Below are 18,559 nucleotides of genomic sequence, written 5' to 3'. Positions count from 1 at the left end.
TGAAGTACTAGTAAAAATGGAAACAGAGGATGGTACTGGGACTGAAGATCCATGGAATATAAAAGATCTCTGGAGAGAACATTTTAAGAAACTATTAAACCCTGAGGAGCAGGTACACGAGGAAACAACAAATACTGGAGAAATTGAGAGACGATGGTAAGCAGAATTAGGACAAATTACATGGAAGGAAATGGAAATAGCTGTGAAGAAGATAAATGGGGGGGGGGGGGGGGGGCGGAAGTCCTAGGACCTGATGAAGTATCAGTGGACACGATAAGAGCAGCAGGTCCAGTGGGAATGCAGTGGCTGTGTAGAGCACTGTCAAGTGTGCGGAGAAATAGTACAATATCTGACGACTGGAGAAGATGAGAAATTGTTCCTGTCTTCGAAAAAGGCAATACAAGACTTTGTAAAAACTACAGAGGAATAACTCTTATGAGTCATTGAGCTAAGATTTTTTAAAGATTTTAACTAAATCGAAGAAGTGAAGATAGAAAAGGAGCTGAGTGAAATAAAGCATGGGTTTAGGAAAGGAAGAAGCATGATCGGCCTGATATTTTCTATCCATCAACTGATGGAAAAAAGTTGGGAGTGTAACAAAAAGGTGATAATGGTTTTTATAGACATAGAAAACACACACACACACACACACACACACACACACACACACACACACACACGGCCACATCTAATTTTGATAGATCTAAAATGGATATACTAACTTATTTCTTAGAGGTGTACAGAATAGTTCAAACTATACAAAACATATAATTACAACTAACCTCTGGAAACTTTCCTTGGTGGTGGTGTTATTGCAACTGGTTTTGATGGTGATAAACGTTTGACAGAATCTTCAGAAACCAAACGCTCAACTGTGACTTCTCCAGGAGATGAAGCACAGTCTACCTTGATCATTGGTAGCGTTGACTGCAATTTTGGCATCTTCTTTGGTGGCGAAGATGATGCACTCGGTAACCTTATGGTGTCATCACGTGTTTCACGCTTGGATGGAGCAGACACTGTTATGAGTCCTGTGGTAGAACATTTTACAGGGGCTTTTGATACTTGTGGACTCATACGAGGACTGTCCACTACAGTGGTTGGTGATGCCTGTACTACACCACTAGTCACAGCTAAATCAAGAGGGGCAGTATTCCTTAGGAGAAGTGTCTGCGGGCCAGGTATTCCAGGCACATGAGGAATAACTTTACCACCATACTGTATTGTCACCACCCCTGTAGTTCCACTGGTTCCACTTGCAACAGATGGTGGAGGGAGTGTCAGAGGGTTGTAGGCAGTGATGTGTGTTAAAGGATTAAGGAATGCAGGGAAAGCCACAGGAAATGGCAGTGGACGACCTGGCGGAGGAATACCAGGTACTGCCAAATCAGGTGTGGCAATGTTAGGGGTTACAAGACGTGCTGCTGGAAACATAGCAGGTGCAGCAGGAGGAACAGTGGATGGGGTGTTTTGAGTTGGCTTTGGGCTTACTACACCACCACCCGAAGTCCTCGGTGTACGTGCACCATTAGCAGAGCTGCCTCCTGCAGGTGTAGGAGTCATTGTTGCTGCAGCGACACCAGCTACTCCTGAACTGATAGTTGTCGTAGGTAGCTGAACAAGTGTGCCTCCCGAGTGAAGCCCAGAGCGTGCTATTGTAACGACTATGTGTGGAGACTGTGGCTGCCCGCCTTCAATTACACTAGCTGTTGTAGAGCAGGGACCTACCACAAGCCCTCCTCCCATGTGCCCAACTGTGAGCCCTGGACTGTGCCCACTGCCACGTGTTGATGGCTCTATACGCAATGTCTTCATTTCACCAGCTGCATCCAAGATTTGCACCTCACCCCCAAACATCTGAAGGGAGTTGGGCCGAGGTGGTGCTGGCGGTGGGCACTTTGATAATTCCTCAATGGAACGCAATGAAGGTAAGGGTGACGTACAGCAAGATGAAGATGCAGAGGATGAACGTTCCGAGTCAAGGCGACGTCTTTTGTCTTCAGGCCTGTAGCTGTCAATAAGAGGTGTAGAACCTAGTAGAGGTCCCGGTGATGGAAAAGGTGGAGCCACTCTATCACCACTGGCCACTGCAGCACGTACATCCACCTGAAGAAGATATTTTCTGATACAATATCTTAGATAAAAAAAATAGAAGTACAAGAAGTTAAATATCATTAGTTATATACAATATGAAGCAAAGTGTTGAAATTACACTAACCAAATTTTCAACTGTTCTCAATGTTTTGTGGGGTAGCATTCACAGGTAAGTTTTTAGCACATTTACATAACAGTAAACACACTCATGTGATGATCATTTTTGTAATTAATTCTTTTACAGCTGGAGGGTAAAGATAAGACATATGGTACCGCAGAGCCAAAACACCCAACGTACATTGGCAACAACAACAGAGTATAAAAGCTCAAATAGAAATTATGCTATGTTGTCTGTGTAATGCCGATTTTGCATTGAATACATGACAGAATTCTGAAATAAATTTTCTTACTCTATAACTAAAAATTTACACTAAGGCCACAGAAGCAAGGAAAGAAATGGAGTAAGACAAATAGGGACAAGAAATTAAAACTATGTTGCAAACAAAGGAGAAACAGGAGACGTAAACAAGAAATATTTTAACTTTTTTGATATGTCAAAATTGTATATTGAGGTCCAAAATTTGAACCACGAACTTCAACCACTTTCACAGATAAATGACTACCAGTTAGGGCCATTTGTGAATACATCACACACCAACTCAAAATTACTGTTGTACTTTGTTCCCCAGATACCTCCACATCAACGTCAATGTCAAAGAACAATTTCATCTCCATAACATTAGCAATGATGCAGTAACTGTCGTATTGTTCAAATTATGTTTCAAGAAGGAGCCACAGGATGATTCAAAATGTGTGTAGAAATACTGAAGTAAAATACTTTGTGTGACAGACATAAAATAAGAGATTAACTAATATCACTAAAAAAACTTGTAAAGATAGAAAGTCCTCAGCACATTCACAGTCCAGTAAGAATAGAGAAAATCACATTATTGTCAATAACAGAAATCACATTCTTGTCAGTGACAGTGAACAGACAAATGTGACAAAATCCTTACATATGGAACCAAAGGTACCTTCATTTTCTTAAGAAAGACGTATTCACAGTAGGTGTACACTTCAGACATGAAGGTCACAGTCAACAGTGGTTTTCAGTTAGAGAGAGAGAGAGAGAGAGAGAGAGAGAGAGAGAGATTGGACAGTATGCAACAATTTAAGAGCTGTCGATGAAGGTTACCTTCAGTGCTGTTCTTTGATGTCTGGTCTCTTCAAGAGAGCTGTACGAGCTTGCTGATGATATTCTGGGCCTCCTAGTGCAGTAGTAATGTTGGTGAGTCTCTAGGTTCTCTGCACTGCGAAATGGGATCTTGCACACATTACACACAAACTGGAAGCTTGCAGTCGTCACAGATGAAGTAGGAAGATCATCAGCTAATTGGGATGTGGGCTCCAATGTAGCACCCACCTCTGCAGCAGCCGCTGCCGCCGCTGCTGCCTCAGCAGCACGCCGTTTCAGTAACAGTCTTTTGATTATGGAGTTCTCAGCAGTGTGTTCTTTGCTGGTGGCAGATGCTAGATCATTGAGGAGGGCAAGTGCCGCACTGCTGTCAGGGCCAGGATCAATTGGAGGCCCACATCCATGGTTGTGATCACGGAGTACCTGGCTAACGGCATGTTGCTGTACCAATGGCGGGATCTGACCCACTGTCTTGAGACGCTGTGGTGCTTCAACTCCCGGTGCTGGTTCTTGCGCCAACACTGGGACAGGCCGTGACGACAAATTGAGTGGCTGTTGCACCAGCGTTGCATTTACTGGCTCTGGTGTCGAACAGGCACTACTGCCTTCAGATGGACGTGGTGATGGAGTTGCCTCTGTCCTGCAATGTACAAGATAATTCCCCATGTGGATAGAACTGTACTAAAGCATTTAGAATATCATTTCCGTTAACTGCAGTTGCTACTGTAAAGAGACAGAACTGATAAAAATTTGGATACACATCAACTGTTAAATATTTCAAAACTTCTATAAGGGAAAGCTATGTAACTGAAAAGCATTGTACGGTGACCTAAGGTACTATATATGCATTCTCCATATACTTCCCCCCCCCCCCCCCCGATGTTCACTAGATGTCAAACTCTAGAACCTATTGTATACTACACAAGTATTATGACTGTATACCTCAAGCAAAAGACAAAATGGGTCTCCAAATAAAATGCAAGTGTCACAGATAATTATTAAGTCTCTCCACGACATCTGTATTAAGGTAGGAAAAAACTGAAGCACTGGGACTTTCCATTTTCTGTTAGGAATACCGTTCAAAGTCTGGAGGGAGTAATCTAAGTATGTCTTATGTAGATCAAAACCACCAGAGCAAAAAAGTATTTTCTTTTCACATGCTAAAACTCAAAATTAAATCAAAATACAATACCCAACAATACTGCCTAGAATTTCATGCCATACAACAGAGAGAAATACACAGAATACAAATAACATCTTAACTGATCCACAGAATAAAAACATAATTCCAATTTGCAAGCTTTCAGGATATTTCTTACGTAAGTTCAATACAACACAGATAATTTTACCACAATCCTCCTCAGCTTACATTAACCATTTCCACCTGGAACTCGCTACTAAATTAGATATTATTTTAAAATGCAAGAATGAATAGAGCAGTACTTTTCCCAATCCAAGGAACTTCACCTACGGATGATTAGCTTATTGCTGCATAGTTTTTACTTTCCCCAAATAGGTCACTGATGTTTTGCCACTCTTTTATTTTTATTGTCAAATATTTGCCTTTCAGTGGGCTTAAATGTGTAAAATACAGTTGATGGAAGTGATAATACTTATCATGCAAAATGTTGACAGTATTTCACTTGATTAATGTAGTTTTACTCTTCTGCAGAATGAACTCTTTTAAATTCTAGAGACTTCTGACAGTCAGGAATATGAACAGAAAGAATATGGATAATCCACAGTTACAACTGATATTCAAGTTGTTCGTGGTGGTTGTGGTGTGATTCTGGTGATTAAAATAACAGTGAGAGAAGGAACAACAACAATGAAACCAGAAAAAAAGATGGTAGTCCACATCTCTCCCCGAAGTTTGAATATATGGAGATTGACAAAATCCTCACTTTGTAAAGGTGCACATTATAGCATCCAGTGTCTCAAGGAGACAAAGTCACTCTTCTACTTTGCTCTTAGCACTTATGTCTAAGAAATGGGGAATGTCTAGAAAGTAAACTGTTTTCAAAGCAAGCTCCTTCTTCAACTTAGCCAACAGCCCTGCCACGGTGGATCCCCCTGTTCTTGTGAGATCACGGAAGTTAAGCACCACCGGGCATGGCTAACACTTGGATGGGTGCCCATCCAGGTCTCCCATGTTATGTTGGCAAGTGGGGGTGCACCGAACCTGGCCAATTGAGGATCTACTTGACTGAGAAGTAGTGGTCCCATGTCAAAAAAACTAACAATAGCTGTGAGAGCGGTGTACTGACCCCCCACCCCACACCTCAAAATCCACATACGAAGATGCCTGTGGGCTGAGGAAGACACAGTGGTCCATCTGAGCCAGTGGACCATGCAAGCCCAGTTTGGGCGGAGTTTAATTTAGTTTTCCCTCTACAAAAACAACAATTTGCACAGTAAAGTATCAATTTCATAAGGTTATCCACAAGTGCATCCTGTTCTCCTTTTGTTATGCTCGCAGTGTCTTCATGGGAAATACCAAGCAAACCACTACTCAGTCCTGTCCAACTACTGACATGTGTACCCTGTAGGTATGAAATATCTGAGATTTTGATCTCCTGCAATGAAGAACTTGCAACAGTGGCTACAGAGTGTTGAAAGCCTTAGCTAGTCACCTTTCACTAAAAAACAATTATTTCTGTACCTGCTAGGGCGTAATAGCGCTGCTGCAAGCCTTGAAGAGTGGTCTGGCTGCTGCTGCATCTGTTGGCGATGTAGGTGCATTTTCTTGGGCCAGCTGCAGGAGACAACTTGCTGGTTGTGTGTGATGATATTGGTGATATGACGTGTTATCACCTCAGGGCTAGGGCTGCCAGTTGCACCATGGCAAACAAGTGGGGGAGGAGGAAGTGGGTTCTGCACATCAGCACTGCTTGTTGTCAGCTGTTGCTCCTGTTGCACGGACTGTGATGATAATGGTGATGATGAAGCTTCATTAATAGTGGCAGGGAGCGGTGCTTCATCTTGTTGCTGAAAGATATACCATTTTGCTCAATAACAGCAGTACACACACACAAACACACACACACACACACACACACACACACACACACACACAGACAGAGAGAGAGAGAGAGAGAGAGAGAGAGAGAGAGAGATATTTATTTATTTATATACACAATATGAATATAATAGAGGGAAACATTCCACATGGGAAAAATATATCTAAAAACAAAGATGATGTGACTTACCAAGCGAAAGTGCTGGCAGGTCGATAGATACACAAACATACACACAAAATTCTAGCTTTCGCAACCAACGGTTGCTTCATCAGGAAAGAAAGAAGAAAGGAGAGGGAAAGACAAAAGGATGTGGGTTTTAAGGGAGAGGGTAAGGAGTCATTCCAATCCCGGGAGCGGAAAGACTTACCTTAGGGGGAAAAAAGGACAGGTATACACGCGCGCGCTTGTATACCTGTCCTTTTTTGTTTGTGTCTGTGTATGTGTGGATGGATGTGTGTGTGTGCGCGCGCGCTCACACACACACACACACACACACACACACACACACACACACACACACACACACACACACACACACACATCCATCCGCACATACACAGACACAAGCAGACATTTGTAAAGGCAGAGAGTTTGGGCAGAGATGTCAGTCGAGGGGAAGTACAGAGGCAAAGACGTTCAAAGACAGGTGAGGTATGAGCGGCGGCAAATTGAAATTAGCGGAGGTTGAGGCCTGGTGGGTAACGCGAAGAGAGGATACACTGAAGGGCAAGTTCCCTTCTCTGGAGTTCTGAGAGGTTGGTGTTAGTGGGAAGTATCCAGATAACCCAGACGGTGTAACACTGTGCCAAGATGTGCTGGCCGTGCACCAAGGCATGTTTAGCCACAGGGTGATCCTCATTACCAACAAACACTGTCTGCCTGTGTCCATTCATGCGAATGGACAGTTTGTTGCTGGTCATTCCCACATAGAAAGCTTCACAGTGTAGGCAGGTCAGTTGGTAAATCACGTGGGTGCTTTCACACGTGGCCCTGCCTTTGATTGTGTACACCATCCGGGTTACAGGACTGGAGTAGGTGGTGGTGGTGGGAGTGTGCATGGGACAGGTTTTACACCGGGGGCGGTTACAAGGGTAGGAGCCAGAGGGTAGGGAAGATGGTTTGGGGATTTCCTAGGCATGAACTAAGAGGCTACGACGGTTAGGTGGACGGCAGAAAGACACTCTTGGTGGAGTGGGGAGGATTTCATGAAGGATGGATCTCATTTCAGGGCAGGATTTGAGGAAGTCGTATCCCTGCTGGAGAGCCACATTCAGAGTCTGATCCAGTCCCGGAAAGTATCCTGTCACAAGTGGGGCACTTTTGAGGTTCTTCTGTGGGAGGTTCTGGGTTTGAGGAGATGAGGAAGTGGCTGTGGTTATTTGCTTCTGTACCAGGTCGGGAGGGTAGTTGCGAGATGCGAAAGCTGTTTTCAAGGTTGTTGGTGTAATGGTTCAGGGATTCCGGACTGGAGCAGATTTGTTTGCCACGAACACCTAGGCTGTAGGGAAGGGACCATTTTATGTGGAATGGGTGGCGGCTGCCATAATGGAGGTACTGTTGCTTGTTGGTGGATTTGATGTGGACGGACATGTGAAGCTGGCCATTGGACAGGTAGAGGTCAACGTCAAGGAAAGTGGCATGGGATTTGGAGTAGGACCAGGTGAATCTGATGGAACCAAAGGAGTTGAAGTTGGAGAGGAAATTCTGGAGTTCTTCTTCACTGTGAGTCCAGATCATGAAAATGTCATCAATAAATCTGTACCAAACTTTGGGTTGGCAGGCCTGGGTAACCAAGAAGGCTTCCTCTAAGCGACCCATGAATACGTTGGCGTACGAGGGGGCCATCCTGGTACCCATGGCTGTTCCCTTTAATTGTTGGTATGTCTGGCATTCGAAAGTGAAGAAGTTGTGGGTCAGGATGAAGCTGGCTAAAACCTCTTTCCTCATTACCTTTCCGGGACTGGATCAGACTCAATGTGGCTCTCCAGCAGGGATACAACTTCCTCAAATCCTGCCCTGAAATGAGATCCATCCTTCATGAAATCCTCCCCACTCCACCAAGAGTGTCTTTCCGCCGTCCACCTAACCTTCGTAACCTCTTAGTTCATCCCTATGAAATCCCCAAACCACCTTCCCTACCCTCTGGCTCCTACCCTTGTAACCGCCCCCGGTGTAAAACCTGTCCCATGCACACTCCCACCACCACCTACTCCAGTCCTGTAACCCGGAAGGTGTACACAATCAAAGGCAGGGCCACGTGTGAAAGCACCCACGTGATTTACCAACTGACCTGCCTACACTGTGAAGCTTTCTATGTGGGAATGACCAGCAACAAACTATCCATTCGCATGAATGGACACAGGCGGACAGTGTTTGTTGGTAATGAGGATCACCCTGTTGCTAAACATGCCTTGGTGCACGGCCAGCACATCTTGGCACAGTGTTACACCGTCCGGGCTATCTGGATACTTCCCACTAACACCAACCTGTCAGAACTCCGGAGATGGGAACTTGCCCTTCAGCATATCCTCTCTTCTCGTTATCCGCCAGGCCTCAATCTCCGCTAATTTCTAATTTCAATTTGCCGCCACTCATACCTCACCTGTCTTTCAATGTCTTTGCCTCTGTACTTCCACCTCGACTGACATCTCTGCCCAAACTCTTTGCCTTTACAAATGTCTGCTTGTGTCTGTGTATGTGCGGATGTGTGTGTGTGTGTGTGTGTGTGTGTGTGTGTGTGTGTGTGTGTGTGTGTGTGTGTGTGTGTGTGTGTGTGTGTGTGTGTGTGTGTGTGTGTACGCGCGCGCGCGAGCACAAGTGTATACCTGTCCTTTTTTCCCCCCTAAGGTAAGCCTTTCCGCTCTCGGGATTGGAATGACTCCTTACCCTCTCCCTTAAAACCCACATCCTTTCGTCTTTCCCTCTCCTTCCCTCTTTCCTGACGAAGCAACCGTTGGTTGCAAAAGCTTGAATTTTGTGTGAATGTTTGTGTATCTATCGACCAGCCAGCACTTTCGTTTGGTAAGTCACATCATCTTTGTTTTTAGATATATATACACAATATTTTTGAATTTGCTTGGTGTCCTCCAGTAGCTGTATGTTAGACAATCCCCTGCTTTGAAGTTTTTCTCGGGTATTTGTAGTTGATACTGATTATTTCTACTTTGTATATACTAAGAAACTTTAGTGATAAACTCCTCATTTAGTGTCTTCCTGCCCTCCAAGTTTGACCACTTTCTAGCTTCCTTTTCACAGCACATCATTAACAATATAAAACTCTGTACTGTACAGTAAGTATATATCTTGTATCCTGTTTGGCATATGTAGAATACTGTTTATTTATTACCACTTGCACTGGCATTGATGCAGAGACCAGTGGAAGTAACGGCAAAGTTCAAAAAGTGAATGGCTAACTAGAAGCAAAGTCCAGAGTGTGCTGACAATTTTTGCAAGAGTGCATAAACAGTCCAGCAAGTGATTCGAATCAACAAAACAACAAAAGCATGGCCTGTCCCTCGATTATTAATGACTGTATTGAAGGGTTCTGAGTGCAGCAAGCAATGTCTAACAAGTGTGGGACCATCATATTTAAGGATGCTGTTGCATCAGTGATGGGTCCACATGACATGCCCATGGTGGCGCAATAACAAGCTGCAACTGCGGTATAAAGTCTGGGCCTTTCTTACCATTCCTTAATATTGAAATCTGTGCTGGGCGTGGAATCCAAATCACTGTCAGGCACTAAACCATTCATCCCTTTAATCACCATAAAAGGCCACAAATGGCCTGGCCTTTGCAGCCTTTGTTGATGGAGGAGGGGACAGCGGGGGTGTGTAAGGGGAGACCCGCAAGATGTGCTGGAATACAGGCCACACGCTCACATGTCTTTTCTTTGTCATTATTGCTCGAGTCTGATGTCAGCACTGTCTGTGAACTTCACATATTCTGGAGCGCTGCTTGGGCCTGCCTGCAGAAGGATAATGAGTGCTGCAGTTTTTCAGTCTCCATCGATTGGTTGTTTGAGGGGGGGGGGGGGGGCTCTGACACTGGTGGAAGTGTTTGCAGGCAGTCTCTTGGGCAGGTTGTTGCTAAAGGGGAGGGGACATGAGGGTACGATCTCATTGCAGACAGAGCTGATTATGCCTTGGGATGACCCAGGGTCCTGGTCGGAACTGCGAAACCATACGTGGGAGCCTGTATGGTAACAAGGCAATGTGGGTGGCAGTCCCACTGAGTTGAGTGCAGGGGTGAAGAAGGGTGCAGGGCTTGCACCCCAGTAGAATTTTGGCTGAACTATGTGCTTTTAGAGAATGGACCAGTATGTCACGAGCAAGCTAGTGTGGGCTTCCCAGGAGTCAGCTGTCATCATTAACTCAAGCATCTACATTTTGAAGATTCTGACCACCCACCTGACTTCCAGATTGGTGCCTGGCACCTACTGCTTCTGGACCATACAGCAAGCTGGAGACTGTGTCTGCATTTAACTGCTGTGTGATGGCCAAATAATGGAGCTCATATATTTAGTTACTAAGGAACAATACCCACTAGTGCAGCTTTGCACCATCTTGTCAGGATATTTTGAGTGGGGACCAAACAGCAAAGTAAAGGGCTTGTGATTGGTGATCAGTTGAAACCTGGTACCACAGAGACATACATTAAACTTCTTGATGCCACATACGACAGTCAATGCCATTTCTCTATTTGTGAGTAATTTCAATGTGCCGCATTTAATGTTTTCAGATGCAAATGCAATTGGCTGTTCTACCAAATTGGCAGATTTGCAGGACAGAACTGCAGCAAGTCACAATCCAACATATCGATTGCAATTGTTCAGCATTAGCCTGGGTTGTATGTTGCTGGACAACAGACTAACCTAAGGCACTTTGTAAGTTGCAAGAAAGCTTTCTGGCTAACCTCTGATCACACGAATCTAACTCCTTTTCTTACATAATTGATTAAGCAGGTATGACATCTATGCCACATCGGGAAGGAATTTTGCATAATAACCAACTTTTTTCAGGAGTGAGTGTAGTTCTTTGAGGTTGTCATGTGCTAGTAAGGTACTGATTATGTCCACATGATCCTCTGTGGGCACAAGCCCTTCTTTCCTTAAGATATGTGCTAGGAACTTTATATCTGATTCAAAGAAACTACATTTTTCGAGGTGACAATGAAAACCTTGGGTTTGAAGTATCTCTCAAACTCTGTGCAAGTGCTTGTCCCCCCAAATAGCTGTCTAATAGTGTAGTAACCACAAAAAACTGTGTTGTCTCATTATCTGCTGCTAATTGAAGATAGGCTTCAGTTAGATCTGTCCTGGAAAAATATGGCCCCCAGACAATTTCATCGAAAGTTCTCTGATCTGGGAATGGGATATTGATCTGTGTTAGCTTGAGCATTAATGGTAGCCTTAAAATCACCATCAATTCCAAGTCATCCATTTGGCTTCTGAACTACTACCATGGGAATTGTCCACTGGATAGACAATACTGGAGATATTATTCCCATACTCTGCAGTCTCTCCAGTTCTGCTTGCACTTGATCACACATGGTGAAAGGCACTGAGTGTACTCTACTAAACTTCTGTACTGCTAACTGCTTTAAGGGTACATGGTGCTTGAACCACATTGCACAACCTAATGTAGGTTCAAATGCTTACTTATACTGGTACATAATGTATTAAGTTTTTTGAATGGAATCACAGCTGAAACACAATGCAAATGGTGCAAAAGTGTCCAAGCCAAAAATATTTGTTGTCATTCAAAAGTATACTATCAGCAGGATTAGTTGCCGAGCTCCATTTTTATACCTATCCTGGACTACGATTTGAGCTGGCAATGGGACTGATTGTCCACTGTGTGTCACCACTTTGTGTTGAGGGTACCACAGCTGTGAGGAGCAGATGTGCTGTATGCGTGAACATTAATCAGACACTCAGCCATTCCTTTGTCCAACTGGAAGTCTGTTATTGCTCCATTTATTTCCAGCTGCAGCACGAGCTTCCGAAGCCTGTCTGCTGCCACTATTAGCACTAGAAAGATTGTATGGAGCACACTGGCACCTGTTATTGTAACTCACAGACCAAGGCAGACTTTTGCTAAAAACCCTAGTTTGTGGCACGCAAAAGAAGCGACATCGCTGAACAGGCAGTGATTTCAATGATGCCTCAGGTTTCAATCTGGACTGATTTGATTGCACTAACCTCTCTGGCAGTCTTTGAAAGACATTCGAGGAAGCTTTTTATGAGCTTCCACTCACATTCGGTCACTATGATAGCAAACAAAATACTTATGTTCCTGTGTGTTTTTACTAACAACGAGGATGCTGGATCACTAATTACTGCTCTACTGAACGCCACTCCATCAGGCTACCAGACAATCAAGTGCTCAGTAAACTGGGCAGTGGTGGTGGTAGTGATGGTAATGGTGGTGGTGATGATTGGTTGCCATCAGTTGATCATAGAACATGACAGTGATGACTAGTTCAATTACTACTGAAGTCAACACTAGAAGTATAATTAAACATAGCCCCACTGATGCTGTTACTTCATTAACTTTGGAAATTTTTAGCACGTCACTCAGTTTTGGATCAGATACTGTAAAGCCTTCACATTATTAACTTCACTATCAGAAGCCATACATATAACAACATGACAGATTAATTATTGTGCTAGGGCTTGCAAGCCAGTGGCCCACACTGCACTTGTTTGCTTATGTTGATTGACACACTGATTAAATTTGAGCACAGTTGTGGGTTCAGTGACAGTAATAGTTAGTCAACAAACCACAAACATAAGAAAAGCTCTAACTGCTGAAGATTCAGAGTGGGCATAGCTTTTGCAATACTTCATACAGTTCATTACTATACTACAGTAAGAGTGTATTCTGATGTTCAAGATCAGTTATTTCATTAAGAACAAAATGACCTAAACAGACCTCGTGACATTCGTTTGCATCATCAAAGTAAGTGAATGGCTGAGAGGGGAGGTAGTGATGCCGTAGATGCTGACAGCTAATGGTTTTGCAGTAGTTTTAACAGCAATTCCTGTTGTAGCTATTTTCCTACAGCTTGTCTTTCTATTACTGTGGTGGTTTTTGCAGCTGCAGTTGCTACTCTAACTGATCACTCATACTGGAAGTGACACAAAGACCGGTGGAATAAACATGTGGTTCCTGAGGTCGATGGCAATGGAGTTACAGAGTGAATGGTTAGCCAGAAGTAAATTCTAGAGCATAGCAAAAGTCATCATAAGCATTCATATACCTTCAGGGAGCGATCTAAATTGAAAAACGAGCATAGACAAGGCCATTCACTCAACTATCACTGGCTTGTATCAAAGTCTTCAGAGTATAGTGAGAATTGCTGGACAAGTGCAGAACCAGTGTGTTTATTGACACTGTTTCATCAGTGGACAGCCCCATGCGTCTTGTCCATGGCAAAAGCTGCATCCTCTGTAGGAGCAAGCTGCAGCTGTGGTATAAAGGCCAAGTATCTCCGACCTTTCCCCCATATTGATTCTTGGGCTGGACAAGAAGTCTGAGTCCAGTACTAAAATACACATATCAAACACACACAAAAATATACTTTTCTCCTTCAATGAACATATCATGACTAATGAAGACTGTGCCTGCTAGGACTTCAACTCAGATTTCGTCCTTCTTGGGAGCAGTCGCCTCAACCATTCGGCTACCCGAGCAAGAGTCCAGGTTAGACTCAAAATCTTTTATGTTCCCTCCTATAATTTCTGAGAACTACAACCAGAGGTTCTCCCATACAGTAAGGTACTTGACTGTAGTTTACTCTGCCATTTGGGTACATATTAATTGCCCAAGGATTAAGGCAACTTTTTATGAAATGCAGTGAATTTGGGTTCGATTACTGGTCTGGTACAAATTTTGTCACAAAATATTCATTACATTACAGGTAAATTGTTTCCATTGCATCTTCATTATCGTAATTTCCATCACCTCACATATTTGGCACTGTCACCAGTGCCGCTCTCTCCCGTTTTAATGTATGTTATGACTGCTGTCTGTTTTTCAACAATACAGTCACAGCACATTCTTTGCTGCATCTGCTGTCTGCCAGAATCATGGTATTGCTCGGCCTCAACAAATCTGTTGCCTTGTCACGTAGTACCATTATTGCCTCTCATGAAAGGATATAAATCACGTTTCTCGGTTTCCATTTTCTTTCTTATTTCCTCAGGTGTATCTCCCAAAAGTTTTTTTTAAATTTTTTAAATTCATTTGTTAAAATGATAACTGTGATGAAAATTCTTTTAATACATAAAAGCCTTTTCCATCAAACTTCTGATACAGATAATTCCACAAAAACACAATAAGATTCATATTCTGAATGTGTTATCTAGGTAATTAGTGGGACAGACATTACTACGAAAATAGCTGCTGCTGTTTTAGTTGTATTAGAAAAGCTGCTATTTATCTTACACTGCACCTTAATACTAACACTCCTATGTTTCCTAGAAAATAGTTACCAAAATCTCTAGGAACAGAAGTCTGTTTAGAGTACACTAATACTTACCACGCTGATTTACAACAAACAATGCTACATAATTTTCAATGTAGAAAAAATATAATTACACAAGGGAAGTTATAAATTTAACATGTTCATATTGTAAGTTCAGCACAACCTAGTGGAACTCTCGAGAAACTGATGATCCAGGAGGTGACGTCACAGCTACCAGGTGCTTGTGCCACGTAACAAAGATATTAACTGCCAAAATTCTTCATTAAACTGGGCAGACCACAAGACTGTAGCTAGAAAACTGGTAAGTCTCACTGGGTTGATACACAATTTTTTCTTTGTATGAGACTGCAGCTGAACTTCCCCCAACATGAGAAAAAATTTAAAATATATTGTATGTAGGTTGTCAAATGCCATGTCCCCTAATAATTATATTTGCTTTAATGCTAACTAATACTTCAAACATGAATATTACACGGGCTAAGAACAACTTGGAAAGTAATTACATCTATTTTTTTCCAAATAAAAGCAATCAGGTATGAGAGATATGATGAGTAATCCAGATGCTGGGAAAAAATAAGGTGCATTCATGTAGTTTTTATACTGATATTGTTCATTTGTAATACTTAATATTTTATTATAACTCTAGAATTTCATTTTTGGTGAAGTTGCTTGATAATCAATCTCCGATGAGTTTCATTTATCAGTTTTCAGAAGTTATCATCAACATACGACAAAATTTCTTACCTTTCTGTGATGAAGTATTAGTTTCAGCATCTAAACACTGTGTATAATACTGATAGCTGTCGTAAAATGACATTTTTTTCTATGTATCTCTCTACCTTGTACAGAAACAGAGTTCTGCTGTTTTCCTATGAATTGCACAAAAAAGATGAATAATGAATATCTTATTACTATAATGAAGATAACAAATAAGTGACTTTAAAATAACTCACATTTTGTACACGTCAATGGCTGTTATGTCTTATTTAGCCACAATATAAATCTTTTCAACTCATGATAGCGGTCATTAATTTACCTTATCAGACACTAATGACCAATGGTGGCAATTTACTGATTACCTGATGGTAACTTTAATAAAAAAAAAAAAAAAAAAAAAAAAACACACACACACACACACACAAAGATAAGTGTATTTCACTCATAGGCACCTTCTGCATATTGTGTGGTACTTATTCTATTAGTGCCTTACACACATGTTGGGAATGGCATCCCTCATTTTAAAATATGAAAGCTGTCTCTGACAATATTTGGGCAAATTATATCATTATTCTCAATTCTAACATTTATCGCATAGTGGCACTACATCTACATCTACATCCATACTCCGCAAGCCACCGGACGGTGTGTGGCGGAGGGTACCTTGAGTACACATCGGTTCTCCCTTCTATTCCAGTCTCGAATTGTTCATGGAAAGAAGGATTGTCAGTATGCCTGTGTGTGGGCTCTAATCTCTCTGATTTTATCCTCATGGTCTCTTCACGAGATATACGTAGGAGGGAGCAATATACTGCTTGACTCCTCGGTGAAGGTATGTTCTCGAAACTTCAACGAAAGCCCATACCGAGCTACTGAGAGTCTCTCCTGCAGAGTCTTCCACTGGAGTTTATCTATCATCTCCGTAACGCTTTCGCGATTACTAAGTGATCCTGTAACAAAGCATGCTGCTATCTGTTGGATCTTTTATATCTCTTCTATCAGCCCTATCTGGTACGGATCCCACACTACTGAGCAGTATTCAAGCAGTGGGCGAACAAGTGTACTGTAACCTACTTCCTTTGTTTTCGAATTGCATTTCCTTAGGATTCTTCCAATGAATCTCAGTCTGGCATTTGCTTTATCGATGATCAACTTTATATGATCATTCCATTTTACATCACTCCTAATGCTTACTCCCAGATAATTTATGGAATTAATTGCTTCCAGTTGCTTACCTGTTATATTGTAGCTAAATGATAAAGGATCTATCTTTCTGTGTATTCGCAGCACATTACACTTGTCTACATTGAGATTCAATTGCCATTCCCTGCACCATGCGTCAATTCGCTGCAGATCCTCCTGCATTTCAGTACAATTTTCCATTGTTACAACCTCTCGATATACCATAGCATCATCCGCAGAAAGCCTCAGTGAACTTCCGATGTCATCCACAAGGTCATTTATGTATATTGTGAATAGCAATGGTCCTATGACACTTCCCTGTGGCATTATTAGTTTCATATACAGGTAGATGCAAAAAACTGAACTGACATGGTGCATTGGCTATACAACAAGTATCAGTAATTGCATAGGAACCGGGCCTCAGAAAGGCTACTCAGAGCTTCTAAACGGTGTTGTAGTTTTTTAGTCACATGTTACAAATGAATGCGTAAAGTTTTGTCCAGATGCACTGAGACATACCAGACGTATCTCAAAGACAATCTGCTGCTGCAACAATCCTGTCCATTAAGTCCTCCAGCGATGTTACAGGTGTTTTCCATACACAAGGCTCTTCAGATACCCCTCCACAGGAAAAAATCAACTGGAGACACATGGTCGCCATTCAACTGGCCCACCGCAACCAATCCAATGGATGGGAGAAGTTGCCTGCAGGTGTTCCCTCATTTCGCTGGAACACATGTGGGGAGAGGGGGTTCACATTGTGCTGAAAGTGAATGTGATTACAAATAGGCATGGGAATATCATTAAGCATATCTGGCAGGTTACATGCAACTGTCAAGTCAGTTACGGAGAATGTATGGCCCAATTAAAAACTTTTTGACAATGCCAGCCCACACATTAAGGATAAATTTGCATTTTGAGGCATGTGTACATGTTATATATGGGTTCACATCCGTCCACACATGCAGGTTGTGAACATTCATCACACCCTGAAGAGAGATCATGTCCTCGTCAGTGAAGAGGGCACTCACTGTGAAGCTTTGATCTGCAGCAGATTCCTGCAGAAACCATGGTGAAAATCCAATGCACTTGCTGTAGTCCATCAGTTGCAACATCCGCACACATTCGAAATGAAATGGATGCAGTGCTTCGCTTCATTGTGTAAAACGCACCAGACAGTGGGTTGGGTGTACCAGTGTCATACATCTTGTGTAGTAGTTGATGTACACTGCACCCTTTCTTCCACTGCAACTGCCTGTGCTGTCTGTTGGCCAATAGCATTTGGCTTTTGCACATTGAATGGGGCAGTTTCACACAATCAGCACTGCAGAGCGGCTAATAACGTATGATATGGCACTTTTCTACTAGGATATTTCGAACAACACAATCGCATGGCTTCTCATCAATTGTAGTTGACTGCGCCATAAATCAAATGCACCTCAGCCATTTTGTCGTACATGTAGCTAACCACGTTACTCCCAATGCTTCCACTGCGTGAATGGCGCTGGTCTCTGTGCGCTCTGCCCATTTTGTATGGCAATGCTCTCTTATGACTGCAGCACCCTCTCACGGCATTTGTGATCCCCAGTTCCTATGTGATTACTGATTCCTGTTGTATGCCTGATCTGCCATGTCAGTTTCTCATTTTTTTTTGTCTCAATGACTAAGTGGTAAAGTGCCAGCTACATGTCCAGGGGTCTCAAGTTCAATCCCAGTCAATCCTGGGATTTCGATCTGTCACTTATCACTTATTTCATCTCTGGCAAAGTTTGTAAAAAAATCACTGTTGCATTCACAGCAGTCTTCAAATTCATGACTGCTTTACTTATGCTCTATTCAAAGTTCCACAGCTGTCTGCTGG

The 18,559-nt window shown here is 42.6% G+C and overlaps 1 protein-coding gene across 1 annotated transcript in view; it reads right to left on the bottom strand.

Annotated features, from left to right (window-relative positions):
- LOC126107283 (uncharacterized) overlaps positions 1 to 18,559 on the bottom strand; it is a 92,627-nt gene that overhangs the window by 55,678 nt on the left and 18,390 nt on the right. The window contains exons 3-5 of the mRNA XM_049913339.1: positions 5,952 to 6,277; positions 3,290 to 3,929; positions 783 to 2,106 (exon numbers count right to left, since the gene is read on the bottom strand). Coding sequence (XP_049769296.1) covers positions 783 to 2,106; positions 3,290 to 3,929; positions 5,952 to 6,031 — 2,044 coding nt within the window. The 5' untranslated portion in view covers positions 6,032 to 6,277. The remainder of the gene's footprint in view (positions 1 to 782; positions 2,107 to 3,289; positions 3,930 to 5,951; positions 6,278 to 18,559) is intronic.

The sequence above is a fragment of the Schistocerca cancellata genome, chromosome 1 (assembly GCF_023864275.1).
Source record: "Schistocerca cancellata isolate TAMUIC-IGC-003103 chromosome 1, iqSchCanc2.1, whole genome shotgun sequence".
NCBI lineage: Eukaryota > Metazoa > Arthropoda > Insecta > Orthoptera > Acrididae > Schistocerca > Schistocerca cancellata.
Note: the sequence above shows the minus strand (reverse complement) of the source record. Positions and strands in the feature narration are given on the sequence as shown.